Raw genomic sequence first — 16270 nt, 5'->3', positions numbered from 1 at the left:
TTTCACTGAGCCTAATGTCTTCAAGGTGCATCCATGTTATAGCATGTGATAGAATCTCCTTTCTTTTAAAGGCTGAATAATATTCTACTGCATGTAGCTACCACATTTGGGTTATCTATTCATCTGTCAATAGACATTTGTGTTGTTTCCACCTTTTGGCTATTGTAAACAGGGGTGTACAAATTCTGCTTTCAATTCCTTTAGGTATATATCCAGAAGTGGGAATGCTAGATCATAAGGCAATTCTATGTTTAATTTTTTGAGGCTGGATATCATTTATATACATATATATATATAGCCCAGCGCGCACTAAATTGTGCGTGAGTAGCTCGCTTCCACTTGCCTCAGCTGGCCACCCTGCCCATCACTGCTCATAGGCTCATAGCTCGCTGCCCCACCCTCCAGTGCTCATAGCTCTCCCACCAATAGTAGCTTAGTAGCTTGCACCCTGCCCTGCCTGCCCTGAAAGCCACTGCTCGTTTGGTTGTGACGGCATTAAGGCGTGACGGCCATGGGCCTTTTATATAAGATATATTTATATACATTTTGAATAAAAGAGGTGTTGAGAAGCACCCTGGGAGATTCTCAGGTGTTCCTGCAGGACTTCCCCACCATCAGTCCCCAAATTACTTCAAGGACCCACAAGGCTGCTCGGTAAAATCAAAAGCATGCTACTCCGTTATTTAGGCTCTCCGTTGCCTGCCTCTCCTCCCCAGCTACAGGTGACAGATTGCCAGAGCAGGGGAAAGTAATCCCAAAGATATCAGTATGCAAACCAGAGCAGGGAACACTACAGTTTAACACTGTTTCTCCACTACTTGGCTATGGATATGTATCTGAATGTGACACATATCCCACCCCCACCCTGCCTCCTCCTCTCTCTGCTGGAAGAGCGAAGGCAGGCACTTTGAGGCGTGTTAACCCTTCCTGAACCAGCATCAATGACTTCCTCAAGGCATTTGATATTTCAGCAGGCCTGCCTCTGAGCTGTAAGTTAGAGGCGAAGCTGTCAAGTCGGTTGATGACTTCAAATTGTTCCTGTTAACTGACAGACACTGAAAAGTCTCATTATCACCAATCAAGGGAGCACCTCATCCATATCACGCCAGTCAAGTCGGTCAGATTGGGCTGTGTACATAGTAAAAAAAAAAAAGCCAACTCCAGCATCACACACGAGGAGATTCCTGCTCTCTGGTGATGCACCTCACCATCCCGCCCAGTTCCCATGGCAGAGTTGCAGAAGATTAGAAGTCACCACCTTCGGATATTGATTTAAACCTGTTGCTGATCTTAGCAAGACAAGTGAGCTTTTCGGAGAGAAGAGTGTTGACTTCGTGGGTCATGAGCAAATGGCTAGAGGTTAGGGGATCATGAGTAAATGGTTGGGAGGGAGCCCTCTGAGCAGTGGAATTACAGTTGTTCCTTCATTGGACACTTGGCAGAGTCTCCTTCCTAAGTCACCCAGCCAGGGTTTCCTAGGAAAATCACTTCTAGCTGCGTTATCAGGGGGTCTGCTTAGCGAGAGGACTCACTGACGTGGTGTGACCATCATGGGCTTTGGCATCAGAGGACTGGGGTTTGTTTGCCTCAGGACTAATTATGTCACATGAGCAAGTCCTTAACCTCTATGTGCCTGTTTCTAAAGCAATAAAATGAAGATAATTTTTTTTAAAAATCTACCTTGCTTTGGCAACTTATTAGATATATGGGCTTTCATGGATCAACTTTTAATAAGCCTTAGTTTCCTTATCTGCAAAATGGGAAGAATAACTCTTATCTCTAAAGCAGTGGTTCTCAACCTGTGGGTTGCGACCCCTTTGGCGGTTGAACGACCTTTCACAGGGGTCGCCTAAGACCATCCTGTATATCAGATATTTACATTATGATTCATAACAGTAGCAACATTACAGTTATGAAGTAGCAACGAAAATAATTTTATGGTTGGGTCACAACATGAGGGACTGTATTTAAAGGGCCAAAAGGTTGAGAATCACTGCTCTAAAGGATTGTGGACAGGAGATAAAATGTAGGCCAAATAAATGGTTTGGAGTAGGCACTCAATAATTGTTAAATTTATTATTTCAAGCTACCTTTCATCCTTTTGATGGTAGATGGGGCATAAATAATCAAAATGTACATACAAAAAATGAAATTCGGACTCAAAAACTTAAAAATCTGTGTTGAATTTATCTGTGGGCGCTGTCCCTGCCATTTCTGCTGGGCTGCTGGAGTCTGATGCCACTTCCCACACTCTAGGGGGCAGAAGAAGTCTTTTATGATCTGATTCTCTCTGTCAGCACAATAAGCTGCCTCTACAGTCAATGATCAGGGATGAAATCATGGCACCTCAACTTCCAAGCCTTATGATTTTGAACAATGTTTTATTATCTTTGTATCTGAGTTTCCTGATCTATAAAATAGGAATAATAACTGTCCCTGCCTCAGACATCACAGTTCAATTAAATAAGATGATACATGCAAAGACCCTAAAATGGTGCCCCACCAAAGGTTAAGTGTTTAAGAAATTAGTCATTATTATAACCCAGAAGCTCTCTTGGGTAGTTGCTATAGTTAGAAGGGTAGAAGTGGAGCTGGCTCCCACTGGCTTAGGATAGCTGATGGTGCATATCTCTTCCAGACCTCTGTATTCGGTGACCACACATTGGTAGCTTGAAATTGGGAGTATTTACACCATGGACATTGGCAAACATTACAAATCATCTCTTCTCCCCTTTTCCTACCCAAAACCCATTAACAAACATTTACCTGCACACTGCTGGTTGCAAGGGAACCCAGGATGCCACTAGGCCTGCCTTTTCACAGTCCAAGGGCCAGGTGGAAACAGGGGTGCCAGCCGGGTCGAAGGCCACTATCCAATCAAGTTGATGGGAGGAGGCAGGCAGTCTTCCTCCCCTGACTCTATAGCCTTCACCCCATCTACCCCTGTGACAAAGCATTAGGTGAATATCTGTTGTCAGAGACAATCTTTCCAGACAGCATTTCTACCGCTCCTACTTTTTGAATGTTTTCTTGAGACAGAAATATTTAATTGTAAGTAACAGAAACAAACTGGAAAACATAAGCAAAAGTGGAATTTAATGGTAGAAAATGGTACACTCACTTGACAGGAAGTTTGAAGTAGGTGGTTTGGAGCAGACAGGTCCCAGGCAGCTGCAGAAAGTTCTGGTAGCAGGAACCACTAGACTGTCTCACCAGCTGGAACAAATCGGCTTCAATTTTTTAAATTTGTTTCTTGCTTAAGATGCGAAGTCTTAGGAGGGAGAAATCAATTGACCAGGGTTAGATCACATGCCCACTTTTTGGCTGTATGGGGGTGTTTAGATTTAAGACCCAACAAAATTACTGCATAATTTCCCCAAGTGAACCACGTGTTCTTGAAGAAATGGAACAACCATGATAAATGTTCAATCTACCTTCTTAGTCCTCCTGGTGGGAAATATTTTGTGTACCCTTTCTGCAAAGGGGGTGGCAATGCCAACTGAACTTTACATGCACGGACTTTCACAGCATGTGGGGGCAGCATAGATCAGTGGAAAAAACCCAAGGCCCACCAGACTGCAGAAACGAATACCTTCAAAGGAAGAGAGCCCTGCCTTTAGCCTGAATAATCCCAAAGTTTATGGAGTTCACGAGAGTGCACTTCACAGAGTGATCTCTGTGTGGCATCCTCCGGGGAAAGTCTTAAGAACTTCATCCGCCCTTTTCACCTCCAATTTCTCCTGTTGCTGCCCAGGGCGATTAAAGCGATGATGACTTTGATGACAGCTTCACAGAATCCCCAGGCGTCTATCATCCTGGGATGGCATCCTAGGTCAATTTGTTTCCTCCCAGGCCTCCGCACATTCCTACAGGCGCCAACTAAGCATTTTGGGAAAGTCTTTTGTAAACCTGTCAAAAGTACTGCTGGGCCTTGGTGTGCCTTTTCTAGTTTGAATTTCTTTTCCCCTCTATTCCTCATTGTGATCGATTTAGAAAGGTGGCTTTATCTTCTTTAGCTCATTTTTTAAAACGGCTCTGTAGATGATGGCCTCGTTTCTTTGACACTGTGTGGACGATCTCCCTTTATCAGCAGGCCACTGCGGCTTTACTTTTGAGAAATATGCTAAGAGATTGGTTCAGGAAAGATCAATAATGAACCGCCAAAGACATAGGGAACCTGCTTTTGATAGAATGGGTCACGGGAAGGGGGTCAACAAGGAAGCTTCTCTTGAACTATTGTATTATGTGACAATACACAGACTACACTGGATGTCTTCAAGTGGGATATTAAATTCAGCATGTTATTTAACAGCCACCTTGGTTTTGGGTGGAAAGGGGTAGGAAAGAAGCTGCTTATCTGTCTGTGACTCCACATCTTTATTTCGTGCTAACATTTCCTGTTTCCTTAATATGTGCTGGGCATTTTTCTAAGTGCTTTACATGTTAACTCATAAAAGGTAGGTCTTATTATTATTCCTACTAGAGGCCCAGTGCATGAAATCTGTGCACGGGGGCGGGGGGGGGTCCCCCTCAGCCCAGCCTGCACCCTCTCCAATCTGGGACCCCTTGAGGGACGTCTGAGTGCCGGTTTAAACTGGCAGTCGGACATCCCTCTCACAATCCTGGACCACTGGCTACTAATCGCTCACCTGCCTGCCTGCCTGGTTGCCCCTAACTGCACCCCCCCTGCTGGCCTGATTGCCCCTCATTGCCTCTGCGTGCCAGCCTGATCGCCCCTAACTGCCCCCTCCCTGCTGGCCTGGTCGCTCCTAACTGTCCCCCCTGCCGGCCTGGTCATCCCCAACTGCCCCCCCTTTGGCCTAGCCGTCCCTCACTGACCCCCTTGCCAGCCTAATTGCCCCCAACTGCCCCCCTGCCAGCCTGGTTGCCCCACGCAGCCTGCTTGTTCAGTCGTTTGGTCATCCCTCACTAACCCTCCTGCCGGCCTGGTTGTAGGCAGCCATCTTGTGAGGGTGTGAGGGTTAATTTGCATATTACCTCTTTATTATATAGGATTTTCCTATGAGAAAACTGAAGGTCAGAGAGCTTACCTGCTGCCCTGGGTCACAGAGCCAAAAAATGGAGGCACCAAGGTTGGAACCCAGAGAACCGTGCTCTAGGATAGAATCCAGGCCTTTAGCACTATGCCATAGTGCAGCGGTTCTCAACCTGTGGGTCGCGACCCCTTTGGCAGTCGAACGACCTTTTCACAGGGGTCACATAAGACCATCCTGCATATCAGATATTTACATTACGATTCATAACAGTAGCAACATTACAGTTATGACGTAGCAACGAAAATAATTTTATGGTTGGGTCACAACATGAGGAACTGTATTTAAAGGGCCAGAAGGTTGAGAACCACTGCCATAGTGTCTTCCTAAGGAGCAGGGGAGTTGCTCAGGAGAAGGGCAGGGGTACTTGGGAAAATTGGAGAGGCCCTTTGAGGACGCAGGGCAATAGGCCTTTATCAAGCCAGCTGGAAGTATTCTGAACAGTCTAATAACCAATATAACTGTGCTGATATAGACTGCACATAACCTAGGCCATGAGTAATCGCTTGAAAATAACCCAACAGGGATTTCACATGGAGCACCAACATCTGAGTTACTAAATGTAGAAGCATTACAATAATCTGTGTGGTATGAGTCATGCACCCAGGATCATAGCCTCCAAGATACATACTTTATGTGGCATTGGGTCAGAAATGCTATATTATAAGGAGACTTTGGATAGGTCTCAACCAAACGCAGATGTAGAAGAAGGGAGCCATGCAGCAACATTTTGTTGTTGTTTTTTTGTTTTTTGGGGGGGTTTTTTTGTACATCTTTTATTAGCAACATTTTTGGGACATCTTTTATTAGCTGGATGTCTTGAGAAGTCAAAGATGCTTAACCTCTTCCTTCATTAGCATTTTTGATGTTGCTAATAGGTCACTAGAGAGGGATTCACTAAATGATGAAGCCAAATGTGCTGTCCCTGGAAAGGCAAGGCTGAGATTCACATGTGATGGCAGAGGCTTTGTTTTCTTCACGAAGTTGGTGGAGTCTGGTCATCAGAGTTAAGGGGTGATGGCTGAACTTGGCATATCTGGGGGCTGCTGTGAGGACAGGAAGCTGACTGCAGAGGGAAAGTAATTTTCCCTGAATTGACTTGACCTGTCTTTAACCCTAAATGTAACCTGCAGAATCACCAGCTCTTTTGCCTGCAATGTGGCATCACTTTTGCTGGCTCTGAGGATGATTGAAGGTCAGTCTGAGCGTTACATGTTCCAGAGGCCAACGCTGCCCCTCAGCCACTCTACCACATGGGATTCTTTTTAACAATCCCTCCCCATTCCCCTTTTCTCTCTTTTCCAATATTTTCTTTTCTTCTTTCCTTTTCATCGTTTTCCTGGTTTATATCTCCAACTTGCTAGTGGCAAACAGAACAGAATTTGTTCTTGACTCCTGGCTCACTGGTTTCATGAATTATTTCAGGTAAAACCCTATTAGAGTAAATGTCTCCACTGTGGGGAAATCTCTCTGAATAGGGCATCTAGCCCTCAAGTAAGGGCCGGCTCATTGCAAGCAGGATTCGGTGGGAGGTGTAGAAAGGGCTCAGGTGGACTTTGCTTCTAGCAATAAGGCAAACGACCTAAAAAGCCTCCCCTCTATCAAACACCTCTAAATGTTTTATACAATATACCAAACTTCTTTTTAAATGCAGAGCTGATCTCAGAAAAATGTAAGGAACATCCCCATGGGTCCAAAGCAAAAAGAGAATCAAAATCAGAGTGATAGGTGTGAACTGAAATTAGGGCTGCCCTGAGTGTGTGTGTGTGTGTGTGTGTGTGTGTGTGTGTGTGTGTGTGTGTGAGAGAGAGAGAGAGAGAGAGAGAGAGAGAGAGAGAGAGAGAGAGAGAGATCTTTGTATTCAAATGATTTGGGAGGAAAGTTAGACCTTTTCAAGCTAAAAGTACTGCCCTTGGAAATAAAAGTAGGACCTTCAAAGGAAACCTCCATCTTTCCAGCAAAGGGAGATGTGAGAGGAGATTGCTTGTCTTAGCCTGAACTCTGGTTGGGGGGGAAAAAATCCCTGAGAAGATTCCTGTCATCATATATGGTTAGCATTTAAATTGACACTACCTGCTAAGACTTCAACTTCCTGGAAAAAGAATTAATATAAAAGTGAACCAGTTTTGCCCTAGCCGGTTTGGCTCAGTGGATAGAGTGTCGGCCTTCGAACTGAAAGGTCCCAGGTTTGATTCCGGCCAAGGGCACATGCCCGGGATGTGGGCTCGTTCCCCAGTAGGGGACTTGAAGGAGGCAGCCGATCCATGATTCTCTCTCACCGTGGATATTTTTATCTCTCTCTTCCTCTTCCTTCCTCTCTGAAATCAATAAAAAAAATATATATATTTTTAAAATGAACCAGTTTTGGGGTTAACCCTGGGGTGGGGGTGGGGGGGTCGCTTGACACAAGGAAATGAAAACATCTTAGGAAGGATAAATCTTCAACCCAAACAAAATGGGAACCTCACAGATACCTGGATGAATGAGTTTATAATCCAAAATGAGAAAATACAGAACTCCTGTATTCAGGTTACCAGAATTAGGAAAACAAAATAAGACAAGACACTAAGATGACTCTGAATTTCAGATAAGCAACAAATAACTTGTAATATAAGCATATCCCAAATATTGCATATAACTTATTTTAAAAAACTGTTCATCATTTATCTAAAATTTAAAGTTCAGTGGGTGTCCTGTGTTTTACTGGGCAACCCCGTATATGTAAAAGTCAGGAAACACCCACCAGCAGGACTAGACTACCCAGAATTTCCGATACTAAAGTAAGCAGGTGTACACTTTTAAATAATTGAATATATCTTAAAAACATAAGAGAAGAAGAAAATATTTTATAATGACTGGGAAGTTTGAAGAAGAACCAAATATGACTTTGCAAGACAGTTTGGCATTTTCTTGCAAAATTAAGCATCCTCTTCCCATACAACTCAGTGATTGCACTCGTTGGTACTTATCCAAAGGAGATGAAAACTTACGTCCACACAAAAACCTGCACACAAATGTTTACAGCAGCTTTATTTATAATTGCCCAAACTTGGAAGCCACCAAGCTGTTCTTCAGTAGGTGAGTGAATAAGCTGTAGTACACTCAGACAATGAAATATAATTCAGCAATAAAAAGAAATGAGCTGTCAGGCCATGAAAAAACATGGAAGAACCTTAAAGGCACATTGCTAAGTGAAAGAAGCCAATCTTAAAGGCTACATATTATATGATTTCAACTATATAACGTTCTAGGAAGGGCAAAACTATGGAGATAGTAAGAGGATCAGTGGGTGCCAGGGATAAAGGGGAGGGAGGGATGAATAGGGGGCACACACAGGTGTTTCAGGACAGGGAAACTATCCTGTATGACAATATAGTGTATTTTGCTATACATTTTCCCAGACCCACAGAATGTCCAACACCGAGAATGAATCTTAATGTAAATATGGACTTTGGGTGACAATGATTTGTGTATGTGGGTTACTAGATTGTAAGAAAGGAACCACTCTGGTGGGAATGTTGGTAATGGGGATACTATGCATATGTTGGAGCGGGGAGAATATGGGAAATTTCTGTACCTTCTGCTCTATTTTGCTATGATCCTAAAATGTTCCATCTTCCTTATTAGACTCTAAGCTTCATGAAGGCAGGCACCTTACATATCTTGCTCACCACTGAATCCACAGAGCCTAGCTCATGGCTCCTGGGACTTTTTTTTTGGAGGCACTTAGAGAGTATTGAATCTTCAGGTAGAGAAAAGAAACTGGAAGTTAGGGCTGAGATTCATCTGCAGGATTGCTGTACATAAAATCATGGCCTTCTTCCAGAGTTGAAAGGGATTCTAGAGAATATCTAGTCTTCCCATTGCTTTTGCAGATGAGGAAAATGAAGAGTTCATCAATTGGTCTGAAAATCCATGGCTATGAAATGGTGGATGTCAGACTCAAATCCATTTCTGCCAGTTCCCAAATGATACTGCTCACATTCGCCATGTTGCCCTCAGGACCAAGGTCATGGCTGGGCAAGTGAAAAAATCCAGGCACAAAAGGACAAGTATTGCAAGGTTCCAGTTATATGAAATATGTATAACAGGCAAATTAGTACAGACAGAAAGTAGATGAGAAGTTACCAGAGGCTGGGGGAAGGGAGGAATGGGGAGTTATTGCTTAATGATGATAATTTTTGTTTGGGGTGATGAAAACATTACCATGTTTCTCTTTTATTAGTGTAGATGATGATAATTTTTGTTTGGGGTGATGAAAACGTTTTAGAAATAGTGGCATGGTTGCACAATGTTCATAGTAGAATATCACTGAATTGTACACTTAAAAATGATTAAAATACCAAATTTTATGATGTGTTTTATCACAATTTAAAAAGAGAGAAAAAGATCATGTATGTGGACATTCCTACTCGCCTTGCTTCTCCAGGCCATTTGTATGATGAAGGCAAAGACTTTTTAAAAATATATATTTTTATTGATTTCAGAGAGGAAGGGAGAGGGAGAGAGAAACATCAATGATGAGAGAGAATCATTGTTCAGCTGCCTCCCGCATGCTCCACATGGGGGATGGAGCCCACAACTCGGGCATGTGCCCGGACCAGGAATTGAACCCTGACCTCTTGGTTTATAAGTCGATGCTCAACCACTGAGCCACGCCAGCCAGGCGGGGACAAAGACTTTAAAAAGCATTAAAAATATACTTTGAGGCGAAGTATAAACAAGCAGAGACAAATACATGATGCAGGACCATCAAATTTAAAGTGACACTTCTCTATTATTATCCCGCAATTTCTCAGCAAAGTGAAACCTGTGAGCTGATCCTGGGAAAATGCCAGTTCTATACATAAGCTATTTAATTTTTCTGGATAGGGTGTAAAATAACTGTTAAAGCTATAAAAGATACCATATGGCGCCAAAGGAAGGGGGAAAAAGAGGTTGTTTTTCTGTTGTTGTTACTTGATGAATAGTTATTTCTCTATTCTCTTAAAAAAAAAATAAAGGTACCATTTAAGAGAAAAATTTCAAAAGTGTCAAGAAGACATATCCAAAATGGAAAGAAAGTTGAAAAGATAAATAAAACGAGCATTCCTTTAACTATATTTGGCGGAGTCCTGCAGAGAAAAAAATTCCAGCGAGGCAGCATTGAGACATAGTTTATTAATGTAGTTTCTCCCACAGCAGGACACAGAGAGAAATTGGTAAAACAATCACATAAAGAAATTATGACTCTTACATCTGATCTTTATGACTGCACCGAAAAGGAACTGTCCTCTTGAGTTGTCCTTGGGCCACGTTGAGGCAGAGATTCAAAGAATTGTTTCCCCTCCCAATCCCCACAATAGCACTACTTGCTCATACATGGTCAGAACAGACTGAAAGCTATGGCTCGTGTTTTGCACACTGTAGTAGACTGAGCCACACTTATGAATTAAAATCAGTTTAGAGGGTCACACCTAGCAATGGGAAGTAGAGGAAGAGGAAGAGAATAAAAATGGAATTGAATATGGAAGGTGTGCTGCATATGCTGCTATGGGAAACTTTGATTTCAGTCCTTTGAGTGTGTGTGTGTGTGTGTGTGTGTGTGTGTGTGTGCACCCTCGTCACACTGTAAAGTCTGTGACTTATTGTGAGTTCTGGTAGAAAAATCAACCAAATAAACAAAAAACTGGAAAGTTACCAATCAAACCAAACACCTCCCATTCCAGGTAAGACACCTGGAGTCAGAGAGGGGCAATGACTTTCCCAAGTCACACATGAGTCAGGAGTGGCCCAGGTCTCTTGACTCCCAATATCCTGTAATGATCAGCGTATGCTTGCAATTGGGTATCAACTGTGCCCGTGGTTTCCAGACCACCTTGGTAGCTTACTTTCTATTCCCTTCTGGAGCAATCCAAGCGGACTTCCTTCTCTCCTCTTCTGCCCCTTCAGAACTTATACCATATGGGATTAGAGGTCCTGTGGGATGGGACAGATGTGTGGGGAGACAAATAATGAGTGCCCAGGCTTGGATCATCCCGGACTATTGGGTAGCTCAGAAAATGCAAATTCTACAACTGACGAGATACATGGGAAGCTGATGAGATACATGAGAAACAGAATCACAGCCTCCCTGTGAAAAAGAGGGAGTGCGTGTGACGACGCATATTGAAGGCATTCTCAGGAAGGAGACAACCAGCTGACAACTGTGGGCTTTAGGTAATTCCTGCCAGACTCAGGCACTCTGGCTGGTCTTCCTAGGCCAAAATCGAAGCATGTAGAAAGTCTTCTGACTGCAGAGATATGGCAGGATTATGAAAGAGGATCCTGCCTGGGGCTCCAAGTGGCTCTGGTTTTGACTTAGAGGAGAGTGTGTGTGTGTGTGTGTGTGTGTGTGTGTGTGCACCCTCGTCACACTGTAAAGTCTGTGACTTATTGTGAGTTCTGGTAGAAAAATCAACCAAATAAACAAAAAACTGGAAAGTTACCAATCAAACCAAACACCTCCCATTCCAGGTAAGACACCTGGAGTCAGAGAGGGGCAATGACTTTCCCAAGTCACACATGAGTCAGGAGTGGCCCAGGTCTCTTGACTCCCAATATCCTGTAATGATCAGCGTATGCTTGCAATTGGGTATCAACTGTGCCCGTGGTTTCCAGACCACCTTGGTAGCTTACTTTCTATTCCCTTCTGGAGCAATCCAAGCGGACTTCCTTCTCTCCTCTTCTGCCCCTTCAGACCTTATACCATATGGGATTAGAGGTCCTGTGGGATGGGACAGATGTGTGGGGAGACAAATAATGAGTGCCCAGGCTTGGATCATCCCGGACTATTGGGTAGCTCAGAAAATGCAAATTCTACAACTGACGAGATACATGGGGAGCTGATGAGATACATGAGAAACAGAATCATAGCCTCTCTGTGAAAAAGAGGGGGTGCATGTGACGACACATATTGAGGGCATTCTCAGGAAGGAGACAACCAGCTGACAACTGTGGGCTTTAGGCAATTCCTGCCAGACTCAGGCACTCTGGCTGGTCTTCCTGGGCCAAAATCGAAGCATGTAGAAAGTCTTCTGACTGCAGAGATATGGCAGGATTATGAAAGAGGATCCTGCCTGGGGCTCCAAGTGGCTCTGGTTTTGACTTAGAGGAGAAAAGTATCTACCCCACCAATAAACAAACACTTACAGTGCATAGGCTATGTGCCAGGCACTGTTCTGAGGATATCACAAATATTTACTCGTTTAATCCACATAATCAACCCCTCAGCCTTAGAGAGCTCTGCTAGCCGCCGTCGTGGGCAGAAGGTTGAGAAGTGTTGAGATGTGCTAGAATAATTTGTTTTGCTTCCTGATTCAGGAGGGCAAGTATCTTAATAGAGTTTAGAACTATGTCACTGACAATGCGAATTAATCAACAGTCAAATCCACAGAGAAAAAGTCGACTGCCTACTTTCTCTTGGCAGAAGGAATTGGGAGGATTGTTCTTCTTGCAAAGATTCATCACCTTTTGATGCTTTCCAGAAGTGGCGATGAATTTGCAAGGAGCTATCTACTTTTAATAAAATCTCCTCATATAGTTATGCTATAACTCCCTTCTGCAGAGTCTGCTTAGATCCTGAAACAACCCACTCAAGCCCATGTCGAGGTCAAACCTGTGCCCTTGGCCATATGATCCAGGGCTTTCCATAGGGCTAGACGAGGTCCTCAATGTGTTGAATTAATTTATTGCCACACTTCAAAAACCGAACCTGACTTTGAAAACTGCTAGATTTGGTTTTGATGATGAGAATTATTCGTAAAAGTTTACTGAAGTGTAAGAAGGGCAAGTTTTGTTAAAGATGAATAGGAAGTGAGTTTTTTTTAAAAAATACTTACGAGGTGCCCTTATGTTTTATATGTTAAACATTTAAATCCCAGCATACTCTGATTGAATCTCCATTTCATAGACAAGGAAACTAAGTTAAATGACTTGCTGAAAGAAAATAGGTGAGGGACAGAATTCAGAATATAGTCTCTGCAGAACCCATTACTCTTTCCACATCATGCTGCAGTCTGGAAGCTTTTTTCCCCTTCACCTGCAAAATGATTTGGCCCTAACAGCATTCACTGACCATGGCAAAACTTTAATTGATCTTTCTGTCCCACAGCCTACCGATTATCCACGAAGAATAAGCAAGTTAAAACCTGTTCTCTGTCATTAAGTCTTGGTTCCCTTAACAACTCCACTATGTAATTAAACTTATTCTCGGCCAGGCAAATACGGTTCACTAAAGAATCTAAGAAGTCATTTAAATTATGCTTGGTTTCTTGTTCTGGGTTACCCATGGTCAAGTCTGGGCTTGGAGCTGAAGTTTAGGAGGAATGTGGAGAATGCTGTTGGCCCAGAACTCACCAGTGTACAAATGAGATGGGAGTCAGGGTGTATTTCATGCACAATCTGTGAAACTTTGAACTTATCTCTGGTCATGGTTTTCCTTGAGGACCACAACGGGTAAAAATGCAGGTTGCTGAATAGTTATCCTTTCCTCGGAGCAGCCTCCCTTGATTAGGCAGCAAATCTCATAGAGTTATTCATTGGTTATCAGAAATGGAAAATGTTTCTTTTTGAAAGGTAATTATCAGAGGTCTCTCTCTAACACTGTATTGAAAAAAGATATATTTGTCATTACCAGTACATTGTGGCTATATTATGAAAAAAATTGGCTATCACTACAAAGTTTATGGATTCTATTTTTTTTTTCAGTTGAGATAAGATTTGGCTCAGCATAAGGCACTGAAACATAAGGGTGGCATTAAATTGTAGTTAAGTTACACGCTGTGTTGCCATGCAGAGTGAGAAGGGAACCCACAGAGATTTAATATCTTCAGGAGTCTATAAAACTCCAGGTTTATAAATACTAGTCAAAGAAGACATTTTAAAGTAAACAAAAGTTTACTTTGGAGTTAAAGGTCATTACATAAAACAAAAGATAACAGGCAAGATCACTTGGACCCAGACATCGAATAAAATGCCAAGATAAAACACCAATGGCTTGTAAAACAAAAAGCCACTTTTCCCCTCCTCCATGGGTCAAAAGAAGTTTAAGACAATCCAAAAATATTTTCTAAATTTAAAGTCCCCAAGAAGCAGAGGCCAAATGTCAAATACAAAGCACTGCACACTTTTTTCCCCGGTCTCCCAATGGCTGCTCTGAGGGGACCGTGCTATTACGACCTGGAAAAATAAACAGTATCATCTCTGAACAGAGCTGGATGCTGAGTCCAGATGTTGGAGATTATGATCTCCTGGATGCAATGGAATTTATGTCAGGAGATTAAAGAGAAGAATTAATTTACAACTTTCTCTACCTGTTCGCAATGTGTTCAGCTTATTATTTGTACACATTGTGATGCACTGTAATTACAATGCTGCAAACAATGGTGCAACATGTAAAAGTTTAAAAAGGGGGAATTTGTCATCTTATAGTCTGCACATCTGGTTCTATCATAGTTGCCACATGATTAATATAGGAATATATTACAGTGAAATCCCTTTATATCAAAGTTTTATTTGCCAGGAAATAGAATACTTTCCCCTCTCTCTCCATCTTCCCCCACAGGCTATGCTGAAACCTGAAATTTCCAGCACCAGGGTTCATTTGAGTGAGCAGAACAGGGAATCTGTTCTTGTCTTTGTGCAATTAATTCTATAAGTTCCATAGTCACAAGTGAGTTGTTTGTTTTAAAAGCGCATCCATAAAGGAGAAACCCTAAAACTCATTCTAAAACCAGACAGGGCATCAGATACCTCCAACAGTTAAAACCATCAGGAATTAAGTTCTAAATTTTAAACTCCCTTTTATTGAAATATAAGTTTGTTTAGTATATTTACACCACACTTTATCACATATATACATAGTAGGCAAATTTTGTCAAATAAAAAAGTTTTTTTTCTCAATACAAAATTAAAATAAAAACAAAGTAAAGTGCATGAAACTGATTTTTTTCTTCTTCTGGTGAACATCATCATTGTCAAAATTTTGGTCGATTGGGGGAAAGGGGGTTAGAAATGCATTATGTGATTCAGTGCACACAGCCAGCCAGTCCCACACTTGCAGCCTTCAGGCCAAAATGACAAGCGGTAAAGAACAAGTCAGATACACAGAGTCTGCAGGGCTCCCCAGGTTCTGGAGGTCCTGATCTCTTTGTCTTATCCGGATCCGTTCCCCAGCTCTTAACAGTGATCTCACCATCACCAGCTGGAACAAAGGGAGAACACAGGAAGGGGGCTCCACCAGCCAATGTCACAGCCGCCTCTGGCCGCCAGCGCTGCGTTTGGTAGAAAACTGCAGAATGAGCTCAAAGGCTCAAATAGAAGTTTCCCTTTTTGGGAAAGAGGAGGAGGTCGAGGAATAAGGAGGCATCTCCCACAGAGACAGCCACGGGGGGGGGGGGGGGGGGGGAAGGGCTAGCCAGTTTCTCCCGATTCAAACTCCCTGCTGCCACAGGGAAGAACGCTTTTATAAGCCGGGTGGAGGGGATGTTATACTTCTCACCTGGGTGAGTTCTCCCAGAACTTTGAAAGGAAACAGCTTTGAGACAGAGAGAAAGGGGGCAGGTAGGTGAAACTGAAGTTTTCAGCAGCCTTCTTGCTCAAGCCACTGGCAGGGCGTTGGCTGGCTGGTCCCAGGCGGTGGCAGAGGCGACAGCCCTTCCCCCATCATCCATTTCCCCGGCCAGGGGTTTCTCTCGCTCGCTCTCTCTTCCTCACGGTGATATTAAGTCCCAGGTCTGCGGCCGTACTTGGCCTTACAGTGCAAAATGTGCTTGGCAAGGAAGTCGAGGCGGCGCTGTAGTAGCTGAGCATGGGGATGGGCGAGCTCAGCCAGCTCCGGGAAGCGAGGCTCGTGGTGCTGGTAGAGGCGCATTTTTCCAGCTCCAGGACGCGCCTCGCTGTCCGCTCTCGGAACACACACACCGACTGCAGCAGCGGCTCATTGTATTTGTCCCACATGCCCGCCACCCGGTAGCCGTGCACCAAACCCGCCTCGTTGTCCAGAAAGACCAGCGCCCCGCCGGGGCCGCGGTGCAGGTTGCTGGTGGCGCGCTGCATGACGCGCGGATCCCACTGCAGGCTGAAGAGGTTGCTGACGAGCCGGTCGAAGTTGGCCGTCAGGTAGTCAAAGAGGATCAAGTCGGTCCATTGCACCAGGTCCACCAGCTCCTCCCGGCTGCGGTTGGCTAGCTCGCCCC

General features: G+C 43.6%; 1 protein-coding gene across 1 annotated transcript; it reads right to left on the bottom strand.

Annotated features, from left to right (window-relative positions):
• Window positions 1–14855: 14855 nt before the first annotated feature.
• FJX1 (four jointed box 1) lies at window positions 14856–16268 on the bottom strand (the record flags this gene model as incomplete). The annotated part of the gene is given in 2 exon segments (XM_005864504.2): window positions 14856–15947; window positions 15950–16268. Coding segments are annotated over 2 exon segments (471 nt in total), but the record flags the coding sequence as incomplete, so codon positions are not given.
• Between the last annotated feature and the right edge of the window lie 2 nt (window positions 16269–16270).

This window comes from Myotis brandtii, unplaced genomic scaffold, assembly GCF_000412655.1.
Source record: "Myotis brandtii unplaced genomic scaffold, ASM41265v1 scaffold187, whole genome shotgun sequence".
NCBI lineage: Eukaryota > Metazoa > Chordata > Mammalia > Chiroptera > Vespertilionidae > Myotis > Myotis brandtii.
The sequence above is the reverse complement of the archived record's forward strand: the minus strand, read 5'-3'. Positions and strand labels throughout refer to the sequence as shown.